This window comes from Peromyscus eremicus, chromosome 19 (assembly GCF_949786415.1).
Source record: "Peromyscus eremicus chromosome 19, PerEre_H2_v1, whole genome shotgun sequence".
In the NCBI taxonomy this organism is placed as follows: domain Eukaryota; kingdom Metazoa; phylum Chordata; class Mammalia; order Rodentia; family Cricetidae; genus Peromyscus; species Peromyscus eremicus.
In genome coordinates this window covers 12,612,536-12,627,715 of record NC_081435.1, presented here as the reverse complement: position 1 = coordinate 12,627,715, position 15,180 = coordinate 12,612,536, and the positions used below count along the sequence as shown (strand labels likewise).

The window sequence follows — 15,180 nt, the reverse complement described above, 5'->3', positions numbered from 1 at the left end:
AAGTCTGCTGCTTCTTCGCTTTGTTTGTGTTTGAAAGGAAGGTACTGAACTCCTCCATTGTTACTTCGTAGTCAGCACTCCACTAGTACAAGGTTTACATTCATAGATTGAACAACAATAGACAAAAAAAAAGGTTTTAAAAAACCCGTGTTTGAGCCAAACACATGGAGACATCTTTCTTATTATTATTCCATGGAAGAGCTCTGTATGACAATGATTGCGGAGCTTTTATCTTTATTTTTTGGTGTTTTTTTTAACATCCCAACCACAGTTTTTCCTCCCTTCTTGCCTCCCAGACCCTCCCTCTTGCCTCCCCTCTTTCTTTACCCCCATCTACTTTTCCTCCCCCATTTCTTTTCAGTAAAGGGTGGGCTATGTTTTGAGACAGGGTCTTACTATGTAGCCTTGGCTGGCCTGGAACTCATTATGTAGACCAGGCTGGCCTTGAACTCATAGAGATTTGCCTACATCTCCCAAAGACATGCACCATCCACTCCCAATTTGCCTAATAATTAAACTGTGTAAAACAGTGCAAGTGATTTATAGCATCTGGGAAGATATGTGCGCATAATGTGCAAATACTATGCCATTTCACATGGGTGATCTGAGCTGCTATAGATTTGATACCTACGAGGGTCCTAGACCCATGCCTCCATCAAATCAATGGATGGTTCTATTGCTGTCTGCCATGTTCTTTAGTTGTATTAGTACTTGCTTTATATATTTAGGTACTGTGTTGAGTGTGCATATACTTAAAATTATTATATCCTTTTGATAATTAATCCCTTTATAATGTTATATTGATTTTTATTTTTGTGGCAATTCTATTGTATCTGATGAAGATATAGCCACCCATCTCTTTCTGGTTGTCAGTTGCATATTTTTAGACATACTCATTTTCAGCCTGTATACGTTTTATCCCTAAAGAAACCTTCCATGGATAGATGACTTATATGTGGATATTACCTTTCTTTTTACCATTCAGTTCTCTGTGTTTTTTTGATTGGAAAACTTAATCTGTTTGCATTTAGAATAATACTTTATGAGTAAGGATTGACTGGATTTGTTCATTTCTTTCAGACTGTTATGTAGTACAAAGTACCTTCCTCATAAGCCATCTTCTTTTATGATGATAATTTTTGAAATCATGTCTTAGTTTTTGTAAATTGTCTGTTTGCTATGAACTTTTTCTGTTACTATGTAGCTTACATAGGACATCTCATAGCTATACTATTTTAAGCTGATTACACGTCACTGTTGATCACATTAAAAATGTGTGCTGGAGTGTGAGGGTAGGACAGCTGTTGGTGTCCAGTTCTAAACTGAGGTCAAATGATCACTTCTCTCTTCTTTCAGCAATGCATAGGATCTCCTTCACTAAGCTTCTGTGCATGGGTATAAGGAATAGTTGTACCATGTAACATGGTAGCATGTAATTGCTGTTCTCACCTTCCTCATTGAGTTTTCTTCCTATTTCTGTGCCCCATCCACATGTTACTCTCTTACACTGGTATGATAGTCTTGAATAGTGGCCTCTTGTTTCAACTAGTATACTTTTCCATAATAAGATGATTCTGGACATTCTTCTTTCTTTTCCTTGGTGCTATCACTGTTGGCAATCCTGGAAGTCTTATTTCAGAAGAGATCAGGAAGGAGTAGAGATTATGGGTGTTTAAGAAATAAGGAATGGATGTGAAAACCTTCCATGGGTCTTCATTTCCTATGCCTGAGCAGCTGCTGTGGTCTGCGTGCTCTTCACTGGGGAGGATCACCTCTCCTGCTCCCGGCTTTCCTCCATTGCCTGTAGTTATTGGTGTAGGGTTTAGGTTCTCCATCTTGTTTGCCGTGTTCACTGGTATCATCCTTGCTCAGCTCGTGTTTGTGCAGTCAGGTTGCTGAGACTTAATGAATACGGCTTCTGATGTTACTGGGAGACACAATCTCACAGCAGAGGACCTGATTCTCTGACTGTTGTAGTCTTTCCCCCTCCTCTTCCTCAATGTTCTCTTAGGAGTGTTTTGTAGATATCTTTATTGGGACTGGGCTCCACAACTCTGAATTTTGATGGGTTGTGGGTTTTTGTAATGGATCCCATGTGTTGAAAAGAGAAGTTTCCTTGATGAAGAGTGAAGATTACATTTATCTGTGGGTATAAGGGCAAATGTTTAGACTGTTGTCAGGAATTACTCTAGTGTAGTAAATTAGTGGTTGCATATTCCCCTCCAATAACCATGATTTCACTAGCACTGAATAGTTAGGTTTCCAGTACCAGGCATAGTCTCCCTCTTGTTGAGCAGGTTTTAAATCTCATTAGAGAGCTGCTGTATGCTTTTTTGGAGGAGTCAGTGGGGACCCCTGAGTAAGGCAAACTGACAGCAATGTGAAGCTCAGAAGGCATGAGCTTTGTGATGTTGGATTTCAGCGTGCACTACTTCTTCCATGCTGTGCACCTTCTGTGGCATAGGGTAGCAAAAATAACCTCCTCATGAGCAGGGGAATTGGCACACACGTTCTCTCAATGAGAAGAAATGGCTACACATTTCCTTCTTCTTTAGGGTAACTTGAAATACATCCATATTTGTAACTGTCAAGCATACACCTAAGAAATTATCCCACACGTTTGCATCTAATTTATAACTCAGTTGTTCCTTCTACTGACATGTCACCTGTTTTGTGACAATCGTAGAACACTAGGAGAAATCTAAATGCCTGCATCAGACTTCCTAGTAGGACTGTGTGAGACAGTACTAGATTTCATAGAGAGAGGCTTAACATTTATGTCTTTACATCACAGAGTTATCTGCTTCAGTGAGAGAAACACCCTTATATAAAGTTTAATATTAAGCAAATCATCACAACAGGAGTGTAGATTGCTACCTTAAATCAAGATCATAGGTCTGAACATAAAGTTTTGCATAGAAGTGTAGGAAATACTGCTCTGGCAACATGAGCTATTCTAGACATAAATTATGAAAGTTGCATAAAATAAATGAGCGAGGTGGCCCAAGCTCATTCCCAAGTGTGTCATTTTTTGTGGAGAGGATAATTGACTGCTGTAGTATATACGTGAATTTAACTTTTATTCTCTTAAAACACTTTAAAGCGATAATGGAGAAATGATCAGCCTGCAGAATCCAAAGTTCATTGCCTCTCATTGAGGTTAAATTTTAAAATATATAGATGAAATAAGCCAAAATTTGATCTTGCTATAAGTAAGTTTAAAGAGCAATATTCAGTAATGCTGAAAATCACAAGCATCTTTGTACATTGTCATTATTTCCCTAAAAAAAAATGCAGAAACAAAAAGCACATATCTACCCAGATGCAGCCAATGCTCTGCCCGTCACACGGCATTACTGGCTGTTATTAAAAGTCACCTGATCAAGCTGGATAGATATTTCTTGAAATGATGCATGGTTTGCCGTGCATGCCTTCATTGTGCTTACTGCCAGTCTGGAATAACGCGTCTTATTGGGAAAGACAGTGATTATTTCTGTGGAATCTTGCTCGGTCAGCTCCTGTGATCACACTGATATTTTGTGAATCATTTCAGATTTCAGAGAGTTACGCCTTCCTACCAAGAGAAGCGGTGACACGGTTTCTAATGAGCTGCTCCGAGTGTCAGAAAAGAATGCACTTGAACCCAGATGGAACCGATCACAAAGGTAGCCAAGTGCCCAGTACTGAGATTTGAAGTATTTTTTCTTCATAATGTCAATTTGTATCTTACATTTTATAAAAATGTGGAAGATTGAAACAGTTCAACAAGTCATATCATCTCATTTATTCAAGTTGGGAGCAGTGGATCCTGAATACCCACTTACAAAGTAATTCAGGATCCACTCCTAGAAGGCAGGTTCAACTGTACAAGTGTTTTTTTTTTTTTTAAATATATATTACTGTTTTAATTTCCATCATGGTATTATTTCATGGTATTTTAGATATACTCAGCAAGAAAGTTCAACACTATAAATAAGCTTTCCAGTCTATAGAGTCCTTATTTCCAGAAATCATAGAATACATGGAATGCCTTCAATTAAAATTTTTATATAAGCATAATTTGGCTTTTCCATTCATTGAAATTATACAGATAATTTTCTTAAGCACTAAGTTATCTCAGTAATCACATTAATCTTATAGGCACATTTAAGATCCTTCTATGTGGTAGAAGATAGCTTAGCTCCTAAAAGAAAGTAAAAATAAAAAGCTAATTTCTTTCAACTTCCAGTATAAATATATATATAAAACAACTGTTTACTGAAAGATTTTTTTAAAGTGCTTAATCAGCATATTATTTTTATTTATTGTTACTCAGGATATTTAAAGTCACTCTACAGTAAGAAATAGTGGATTTGTTCAGTCTGTTAAATTGGGCCAACATAGTTTGTAGTAATTTGCATGTTATAGTTTGTGCAATTCATCTACAGTGCTTTAATGTTTTTTTAATCATTAATGTGCTGAAGACCGTATTTTAATTAGACACCCTGATTCACCCGGAAGGTGCAGCTGGAATACAGTGTCACATTCACCATAGATTTGAAATGTTCTGTTGCAGATAATGGAAAGCCTCCTACACTGGTGACCAGCATGATTGACTACAACATGCCAATCACCATGGCGTACATGAAGCACATGAAACTGCAGCTGCTAAACTCACAGCAAGATGAGGTAAACCAGAGACATCTGTGATTGCATCCCCTACAATGGGAACGAAGCTCCAGACCCATGGCTGTGGGGCTGAGCATGGTACCGCTCGAAGGCTGTAATTTATATTGTTAATGAAAAAAAAAAATGTCGCCAGGATCTCACTGATATGGAAAGGGTACAGAGACTCCACAGCCTGGATGCAGAGTCTCTGGATGAATCCATCTTCCTTAGTGCTATGTGAGAAAGATTCCTTTTTCTCACTAAATTGCCACTGGGCGGTCTCGGCAAAGAGCTAGGAAGTCCTGAGTATCTGTACCCAGAGAGCAGCCAAGGACAGAGGATCTCTGAGACTGTCTTCTCTGAGAAACTAAAAAACCAACTTAAGATGATTTCTAGTGGAATAATTTCCCCATCAGTCACATCCATATCTTTTTAAGTCATTTTCCAATGAATTATTTAATAATGTTTTGTTTACATGTCTGCATTTTTGATAGAAAATTTGTTACAATTTTTAATAACAAATATTTTCATGTTTCAGATTATTGTGTTTTATTTGAATCTAGCAATGTACTATCATATGTCAGAACTAAATGTGTGTTTATTGATATTCTCTAGAATTCTAGTTCTAATATTGATGAAAGAATTTAAGTTGTGTGTGTGTGTGTGTGAGAGAGAGAGAGAGAGAGAGAGAGAGAGAGAGAGAGAGAGAGAGATTGCATGTGTGTCTATGTGTATCTCTGTGTATGTATCTGTGTACATGTGTGTATGTGTATGAGTTTGTGTATGTATCTCTGTGATTTCAAGTTTGCACGTGTGTCTGTGTATATGTGTGTGTGTATGTGTGTATATCTATGTGTGTGTGTGTCTGCGTGTCTGTGTGTAAGCTACTTGTATTCTTCATAAAGAAGCAAAGGCAACACACTGTATGAATTTAGTAAATTCTTATTAACTAGTGGTCACCACTAACTAGTAGAAACATTCAGATTATCTCTGTTGGAAACAGACCTTCAGCCTAATAAATTCCCTCCTTGGACTTTCCCTGAAACAGGAAATGTGGTTAAATATTTACTTTAAAATACTACATTATTTATAAAACATGATCAAGTCCTATTAAAATTACTTTTGGCTACTTTATTCATAAAATTTAAACCTGTCTTTTTGTTTTTCTCTGTACTTGACAAAGTTTTAATCTTGAAACCGTAACATTATTTTACCTCCATTGATTTGGGGTTCACTGTCTATAAATATCTGTGAAGTGACCATATTGCATTAAATATTACCAGATGGCCAAAAATAAATGATTGAATCAACAACAATAAAGTCATTATACTAAAGACCTCAAAGCCAGGTTTTTAAAATGTGTCTGCTACTAAGAATGGAACAATTGATATCATAATCATTACAGAATTGAAAAAAATAAGGTCTCATAGAGAAGTTAGAGCTGTCAAATTATTTCTAGGAAGCTAATTTGGAGGCCTATAAGCTTACTTCTCTCCTCAAATTATGATCAGCTTTGTACCAACCACACAGTCCACATATTCTGAGTCCTTCTGACTCTAAAGCATAATATATGTTTGAGCTAAAAATCTGAGCCTTTAAAATTATAATTAGGGAAATTATCCTTATCATCACAGTTTGAAATTATTAAATTGGATGCATATTGTTCAAAAATATTCAAAGAAATTACTTGTTATTAGAGTATTTACAAAATTTTAGAAAACTGTAACTACTACAGATTTGAGAAGTTGAGTAAGATAAGCCATACTGAACTGAAATTCAAACAAGGCAACTTGTAGGAGAAAGTTCTTTTTGGCTTGTGGTTCCAGAAGTTAGAAAGTATGACAGCTGAGTGACTGAAGGAGGGGCAGGAAGCTGAGGGCTCCTGTCTTGAAATGCAAGCACCAAGCTGAGAGTGCAGTAGGAATGTCATGTGGCTTTGAAACCTAAAACTTTGCCCCCGATTATATACTTTTGCTAGCTAAGTCATACCTCCTAAACCTACCAGAACAATGCCACCAACTGAGAACTCTGTATTCAAACAGCAGAGTCTAGGGAAGACATTCTGATTCAAACCAACACAATCTGCTTCGTGGCCCCCTAGGCTCCTGCCCATATCACAGTGTAAAATGCATCTAGTCTAACACCCAAAAGGCCCATAGTTTTTCAGTCGCAAGACTGTTTAAAAGCCCAAAGTCTTTTCTGTGACTCAAGGCAATCTCTTAACTGTAAGCACCTGTAAAACAACAACAACAAAAGCTAACTATGTCCTTCCAACATACAATGATATAGAATCTATATTAGCAGAAGTGAAGGAATACTGGACCAATGTAAGACTGGAACTTAGTAGGGAAAATACTAAATCCTGTAGTTCTATGTCCAGTATTAAAGGAATTAGATGTTTCTGTCTCTCTAGCTTTGCTTCCTGCAACATATTTTTTCTTCTTGGGCTGGGAGAGTTTGTTTTAGAATGGACCACTGACAGGTCTCAGACAGTGGTAGGTGAATGGTGGTGGAGCCTATAGAAATATTCCTCTGTTTTCTCCCAGTTCCTTAGTGATAAAGGAAGCAAGAGTAAGGTTGTTGAAGTTGTCAGAAGTTTAAGAAAAAAAACGGAAAAGTTGAAATTTCGGTGGAAAAGAGTGAGGACATTTGATTCATGATCAGATAGATTATGTAAAATAGTTTAAATGAATACTCATGATTATGTTCATTTGTGTGAGACCATGGGTAGAGTGAGGGAAAACTGAAACCAGTTATTTAAGTATTATAAAAGATGAGATCATATACACCTATTCCAACAAGGCTACACCTCCTAATAATGCTAATATCTATGGGCCAAGCATTCAAACACGTGAGTCTATAGTGGCCATATATATTCAAATCACCACATTCTCAATTTTATGTCCTCCATTTTAACCAACTGAGTCCAATTAGCACTGTCAATATGTGCATCAATGTAAGGCCATCCCCTAGAGTATGGACAGCCTACCTAGGATCACATGGCTGACTCTCTTTCAGTGAATTCCCTCTGTATATCTAGCCAGCCTAGGCACACTCACAGAATGCTGCTCTCAAGAGACCCAGGTAATGTTGAAAATGAAAACATGACAATGTTTTATGATACTATGAAAAGTTCTAACCTCCAAATTATGGGTACAGAAGACAGAGTAGAAAACAATTATTAAAAGCTTTTAGAAGACATTTCTTTGCTTTGATAAGAAAGTTAGTTTCAGGGATGTGGTACAGGAAGCAATTTAAACATTAAGATATTTGACATAGTATTGCTGATAGTGAATGATTGGATACATTTTCAAGACTAATGATAAAAGATTATCAAATTTTTATTGCCTTGTATGGTAATGATTGGGTCACTTACATACTATGGTGTAGACATTGGCCATGAATTTGTGAGTAGAGAAAAGGCACATTCAGAAATGTGAAGATGAATTTTCGATTACAGTTAGGTAGGACTGAGAGCCATGGTGGTATTTCAATCCCATGAGGCATGGACTTACCTGTACAGCCATCCCTGGTTATGTTACAATACCAAGCAGATGCTTGTGTAGAAAAGTTTCAAATGAATGTTTGAAAAATGATCCTGGAGAAACAACTACATAATAATAACAATTGCACTTTCTAATTTAACCTTTGAAAATTTAACCCTTAGAAATCTTCTGTTGGTTTTTATCTGATTATAGTTAGCTTTATTTCCACGCTAACAAAATAATAATTTTATATTCTGTTAATTTTTATTATTTCATTAAAAAGAATAATTTAGTTAAGAATTAGAAAATAATTGTAAGAAAATGTATAGAATGAGTACATGCTTTTAGTTGAGGTTGTATGATTATACATTTATACAGCTTGTATAAATGTGTAAAAACTGGTATTTGAATAAAGAGAATTATGATAAGTCACTTACACTTCATAGGGTAATGTTAAAGAAAATTATAAATTTTCCAATTGTTGATTCACCAATGATAACAAATACTTAAACAAATACTTAAAGTGGTATCTTTAAAGAGCTGAAATGTGTGGCAAGTGTGCTGGTTGTTTTTTTTTTTGTTGTTGTTTTTGTTTTGTTTTGTTTTGTTTTGTTTTGTTTTTGTCAATTTGACACAAACTTAGACAGACCTGGGAAGAGAAAACTTAATTAAGTAAATATCTTCATCAGGTTACTTGTAGGCAAGCCTGTGGGGCATTTTTTTTTTTTTGATTAATGGCTGATGTGAGAGGGACCAGTCCACTGTGGATTGTACCACCCTTGGATAGGTAAAAAAGCAAACTGAGCTTTCCATGAGGGTCAAGGCAATAAGCACTGTTCCTTGTGGTCTTTGCTTCAGTTCCTGCCTCCAGGTTCCTGCCTTGAATTCACATCTTGACTTTCCTCAGTGGCTATGACTTGACATATATACACTAAATAAACCCTTTCATCCCACAAGTTGCCTTTTGTCGTGGTCTTTATTCACAACAATAGAAGCCCAATTAGGACAATAGCACATTTAACAAGGGAGCTTGTTAATCATTTGCCCAAACTTCTAAGAAAGTATGCTAAGTATTATGTAATGATGATAAATTTATACTGATTAGCTACAGTGTTCAGCAATTTTTATAGTCATTTTACAGAACAGGGAACATGATTGAGGCTTTGTATCTTGTCCCTCTTTAAACACACACACACACACACACACACACACACACACACAAACACACATTTTACACATACATAAATCCTATAGACATAATTTTATTCAGTTAGATCTCATCAGCTGTTTGTGTTATCTGTAAGAAATACTTGATCTGGCAAGATAGTTCAGCAGGTGAAAGATGTTTACTGCCAAACTCGGTGCCCTGAGTTCAATCCTCAGGATGGACACACATGATGGAAGGGGGCTCATGCAAGCTGTCTTCTGACCTGCACAATATAAATGCTAAAGATTTAAAATATTTATTTATAAAGACAATTTTTAGGGTTAGAAAAGTGGCTCAGTGGATAGAGTACTTGCCTCATAACCATGAAGTCTGAAGTACCCCAGGACTGAAGAAATAGCTTCTTTGAGTAGGAAAAGTTCTTAGTTTTTGTTTTTTTTAACAACACAAAAGCCAACAGCATGTTGTAATCAGCAAAGAAATTACTTTGAAGTAAAATGACAAACTCATTGCTTCAATGAAATTGGAGTTAAGTATCCTAGTTTCAAAGAGAAGTTTCCTTGATGAGAGGTAATGACTACACTTATCTGTAGTTTAAGGACAAATGTTTAGATTGTTGTTAGGGATTATGCTGGTTTACTACATTAGTGGTTGTAGATTCTCTACCGATATGTATGACTTCACTAGCACTGAGCAGTTAGCTAGGGCTCCAGTGCCAAGCTTGTTTTCCCTCTTGTTATGTGGGTCCTAATTCCAATTAGGAGCTGTTCATTATTGTCAAAGTATGTGTGCCACTATTGCCGACTTACTGTGCCATGCTGGTAGTTGATTTAGTCATGGGTGTCATAGCTGGGTATGATTGTTGTTTGCCCCCTCCTTTGGAAGCTTGCAAGGCTTCAACCCTAAACAAAAACACACAAGCCACTAAAGATTGTTGAAAGTTGGAGAAATAGTCTTCCCTAAGGAAGAGAACACCAATTGGCTATTCAGGTCACCCCTGAAAACATACATATAAGTAACATTATACAGACCAATAGGGTTATATTTAAGAATGTACATGTATATACATGTACATATATGCACATAACAAAAGATAATGAAAAAAGAGGCCATGAATTTGAAAAAGAGCAATGAGAGGTATATGAGAAGGTTTGGAGAGAGGAAAGGGAAAGGAGAAGTGTTGTAATTACTTTATAATCTCAAAAACTAAAAAGTATACCAATCTTGGTTTATTAATTGTTCACACTTGACATTTTTGCTGAACTAGCCACTTGTTAGACATTTTTGTGACCTGACTTTTAATGAAAGAGTTTTATACAATGTTATATAGAACTCCTTTTGTGATTTCAGTGCTCTGTCTACCTATAACATATCTTTGTATGATTTATTTACATGTAATCATCTACCTCTCCTCTATGAAAAACCTATCATCCATATATAATCTGTCTTTCTATCATATACATATATCATTTATCTAGTATCTATCTATGTATCTATAATCTATCACATATCTATTATCTATCTATGCCCTCTAGTATATCTATCATCTATCATCTCTATCTATCTATCTATCTATCTATCTATCTATCTATCATCTATTGTCTTTATTTGTAAAATATGTTAGGATATATCAAATACATTGAAATATATATATATATATATATAAATATATATATATATATTTATATCTTGGTTTATTATTAGAGTCCATCCTGTTTACTGAAAAATTCCTACTGTATTATAAGATCTGTGCTTATAATATTTTACTGAATCATTTTGTTTATGCAAAACTTACATTTTTCATCCCATCATTTTTTTATGATAAATTCATTAACAAGAACATTTTAATTTTAATGTTCAGGCTAATTCCTAAATTACTTCCTCTCTAAACACATTATTCTACCTTTACAATGGGATTGTGCATAATATGCTGTTTGAATCTCCAAAATTCTTAACATTTCTTAAAGGTAGAAATAATTTCATCATCTATTGTTCCAAGTATTTATCAATGTGTCCCACTTTTTTTTTGTTGTTGTTTGTTTGTTTTTTTGGAGACAGGGTTTCTCTGTATAGTTTTGGTGCCTGTCCTGGATCTCAGTTTGTAGACCATGCTGTCCTTGAACTCACAGAGATCCACCTGGCTCTGCCTCCCAAGTGCTGGGATTAAAGGCATGTCCCACATTTTATAAAGTCGGATAATAATTTACTAACTGGCTAACCTATCATTGACCACATAGATAGACTAGTCATTATTTGCACACAGTTATGTTTTATGGTGCCTAATGATATTTTCAAACCATTTCAGGATGAAAGTTCTATAGAAAGTGATGAATTTGATATGAGTGATTCAACACGGATGTCAGCTGTGAACTCTGACCTTAGTTCGAATCTGGAAGAAAGAATGCAAAGTCCCCAGACTCTCCATGGCCAGCAAGACGGTAAGCCTTTCACATTGAACAAATGAATAAAGAAAGCAATGAGGCCCAGCAATGAGCAAGAACATGTTAAAATCAGAGCCAACTCTTCATTCTTGTGTCCATCCTAAAAAAAAAAAAAAAACCTGTTTCTATGGAGACTTTTTTTTCTGGGCACTCAGGTTATGTCATCCACTTTATTATTTTTAGATTTAAGTACTCTTTTCAAAATTAAAGTGTTAGACTGATTTATAAAAAGATGTTAGCTATGCAATCCAAGCACATCCCTGTTTTGCTTCTCATATATAAAATGTGCTACAGGAGATCTATGATGATGTTTTCTGGCTTAGGTCTCTTATGTCACCATTTATTTTTGAGCAGATGAAGAGTTTAAAGATGATTAAATTTTCTTTGACCTGACAGCCTAGTCCCAAATATAAAAGACCATATGTTAAAGGACAGTCTTATCAAAGGGACACTGTAGGAAGAAGTTGCTCTTCTGTGATCCTGAGCTGCTTTCCCACCAGAGAAGGAAGCAAAGATTGTCATTTTCTATCCTAGAATCTCAGGAAGATTCCTAAGTCTCCCCACTATTGATCTGGGAACAAATATGGACATTATAGACATATTCAATTGAAAGTCAGTGCTTCAGGCCTGATATGTTCAAAGAACTTCAAAAATTCTTTGTAGATTTTTGTCATTGTAAGTATAAAATTAAATGCAAGTAAATATGATAGCAGGTGTAAAATGAAGTTTTGTAAGTCAAAACCAGAGAATTTCATTCAAAATTTGTTATTAGTTCAATCACATATAAGTTTACATGACTTCTGGCTGGTAAGTTTTTTCACTATATCAGTAGATAGGAAAAAAGGCTTTTCTTGGTTTTTGTTGTTGGTTTTTGTTTTTCCTGAAACTTGTTATTAAAACCTAGTTTTAAAAGTTGCCAGTGTTTCAGATTGATTTTGCATTCAGTCCACACCAGAAAGACTTAAATATCCCTAGTGTTAAATATGCAAATGTCCCCATCATGGGGCACTTCTCTTTTCCTCCTTCAGAAGAGTCTAAGTAGAGTGGATGTCACATCATCATGATTTATAAGAAAGAAAAGAGAATGTTGTCGGTGACTTCAAGATGATATCTAACTTGCTATACAGTAGAATAGCTGTTCAGTACAAAGGGCTTTTTTTTTCAGAATACTATAAGAAAATTCTTGTCACTTTGATGTAAAATAAATAGATACTCCTCTCATATTAATGGTGCCAGCATCACAAAATAACTGATATGTGTATATATATTTATCAGTTATTATATATTTATCAGTTATGATATATACACTGTAATCAATGCATTTTGTCTATTTATATTCTCATTCTGATCATATATAATTTTAGAGAATGGAGAGAATGTACATTTTAGAGCAATGCCTCTGATCATGAAAATGTATCGCTTTATTGGTTGGAATTGCCAGTTGTAGGTCTTTGGCTAGGGCACAACTCATGATGAAAATCTATACTGACTTAATAAGATGCCATGAAACAACTTTTCCAATATTATCTCTAGGGAAAGAACTCTGCTGTGCCTGCTACATGTGAATATTAGTTAGCCCCGCCCTAGCCTCCTTCTAACCCTCCTCTTACACGTTAGGGGCTCTCTCTCACACTGCCCCATCTCTCCTTCTAGTGTGTGAGAGGTTTTCCCCATCCTCATAGATTATTAGGATCATGACCTCAAAGTAAGATAACAAGATATCTGCTTTCCTGTCATCTTGGTGAGCTCCTGGCCACTTTCTGCTCACAGATGTTGGGTGTGTTCCTTGACTGTGTTCTCATACTCACCACTCAGGAGAGCAAATCCAGTCCTGTTACTTTCAATACCATTTGCACCCACATGTTCTTGCACGCACAGGTTCTTTTTCAAGACCTGAGATCTATAAAAGGACATCTGCTAAAGGCCCACCTCCCTTTCTTCATCTGTTAATTGCTAACATTCTTCAGAGAAATTATTACCATGTGAAACTATATCATTTTCTCATTTATTATCCTTTTCCATATTGCAAGAATTATTAATTCATAAGTCTTCTCACACTATGAGTTTCCTGTCATGTGCTCCATTTCAGATAGTTCCTACATGTTCCATCATTTAAATAATTAAGGTGTAGCTTTCCAATGTAATTATGGTTTGTAAAATGAGTTTTACATATTTTCTTTCCTTTTCCTTGATAATGGTATTTTCCTAAGTAATCCATGCTACCACCACACTGTATAATTCTTATACCCCTATGTGCATATGTGCGTGTGCACATAAGTGCACAAACACCTACATACACTTGCACTATTTTATCATGCTTGTTTTATAATTATAGTGTGCTTTTTATCTTATGCCATTCATACCTAATTGTCCTTCTTTTACAAGTGAGATATATACATACATATAGATATATGTGTGTATGTATACATTGGCACGTGTCTATACAATATTGTGTGCACAAACATATATATGTGTGTATCTTTGTATGTAATGATAAGCAAATAAATACAAAAAAATTAAAAGGCATAGCCCCAACTTTAATGTAAGATATAATATAAATAAATGAAAGTGATCTATCTAACCTGTATGAGAAACTACTTTGCTCTTTAAAAATAAGAATTTATAGTAATAACATTTTAAATATATGTATCTTTTAAAAATTATTGGGCTGTTTTAAAAACTGTGTCTAGGTTAGTTTGGGGTATGTTACTTCCTTGTGGATGGTGTACATTAATCTTCGGAGTGTGTGAGAAGGTTATGACTTGTGATGTAGCTTATCTAATTTTGGGTGAGCATCTAATGTGGGTCCACTGTAGAGTTCATGGGGCAGAGCTTCTCAGCCTCCACACTGTTGATCCCTGACTCATTGCTTGAACTTCTAGCAGCCTCCTTCCAGCTACTGACTCCATGGTAGTCGCATGTTTCCCCCTAGAGGCAAGTGTGGCATCTCCAGATGTGACAAAGGCATCCTTGTGGGTAGGGATGCAAACAGTTCTATAGTTACAAACAACTGAATTGGGTAAGAAAGCAGAGTCTGTGCAAGACAGAAGCTGATGCTTGGAGAAACCACAGGGAGATGTTTTGAAGGGAAATTTGGAGAAAAGAGTAGGACATGTGACACAGGAGACATTTCTGAGGATGGGAATTTTCTATGATCACGTTGTTCCATATGGTGGTCACCGTCCATACTGTGGGCTCAGTATCCAGTTAGTCTGAGTGGGGAGCATTTTCAATATTAATAGCATATAATTTAAATTTGAATAACTACATGTGATAGCTGACAATGCAAGAGTAATATTTTATTGTGACCATGTGAGCTCCTTTGTCTGTACCCATAAATCAGATGTGTCCAAAATGTTGGGAGAAATCATGGGATAAACTCCTATTTTAATGATTGATTAAAACTTCCATTTTACTGTATCTAAAATCTTTTATTGTCCCT

At 35.7% G+C, this 15,180-nt stretch overlaps 1 protein-coding gene across 7 annotated transcripts in view; it reads left to right on the top strand.

Annotated features, from left to right (window-relative positions):
* Nol4 (nucleolar protein 4) overlaps nt 1-15,180 on the top strand; it is a 330,361-nt gene that overhangs the window by 107,268 nt on the left and 207,913 nt on the right. For all 7 annotated transcript variants that reach the window (XM_059246745.1, XM_059246744.1, XM_059246753.1 and 4 more), the window contains 3 exons: nt 3,554-3,665; nt 4,556-4,668; nt 11,603-11,735. In XM_059246745.1, the coding sequence (XP_059102728.1) occupies nt 3,554-3,665; nt 4,556-4,668; nt 11,603-11,735 (358 nt within the window). The remainder of the gene's footprint in view (nt 1-3,553; nt 3,666-4,555; nt 4,669-11,602; nt 11,736-15,180) is intronic.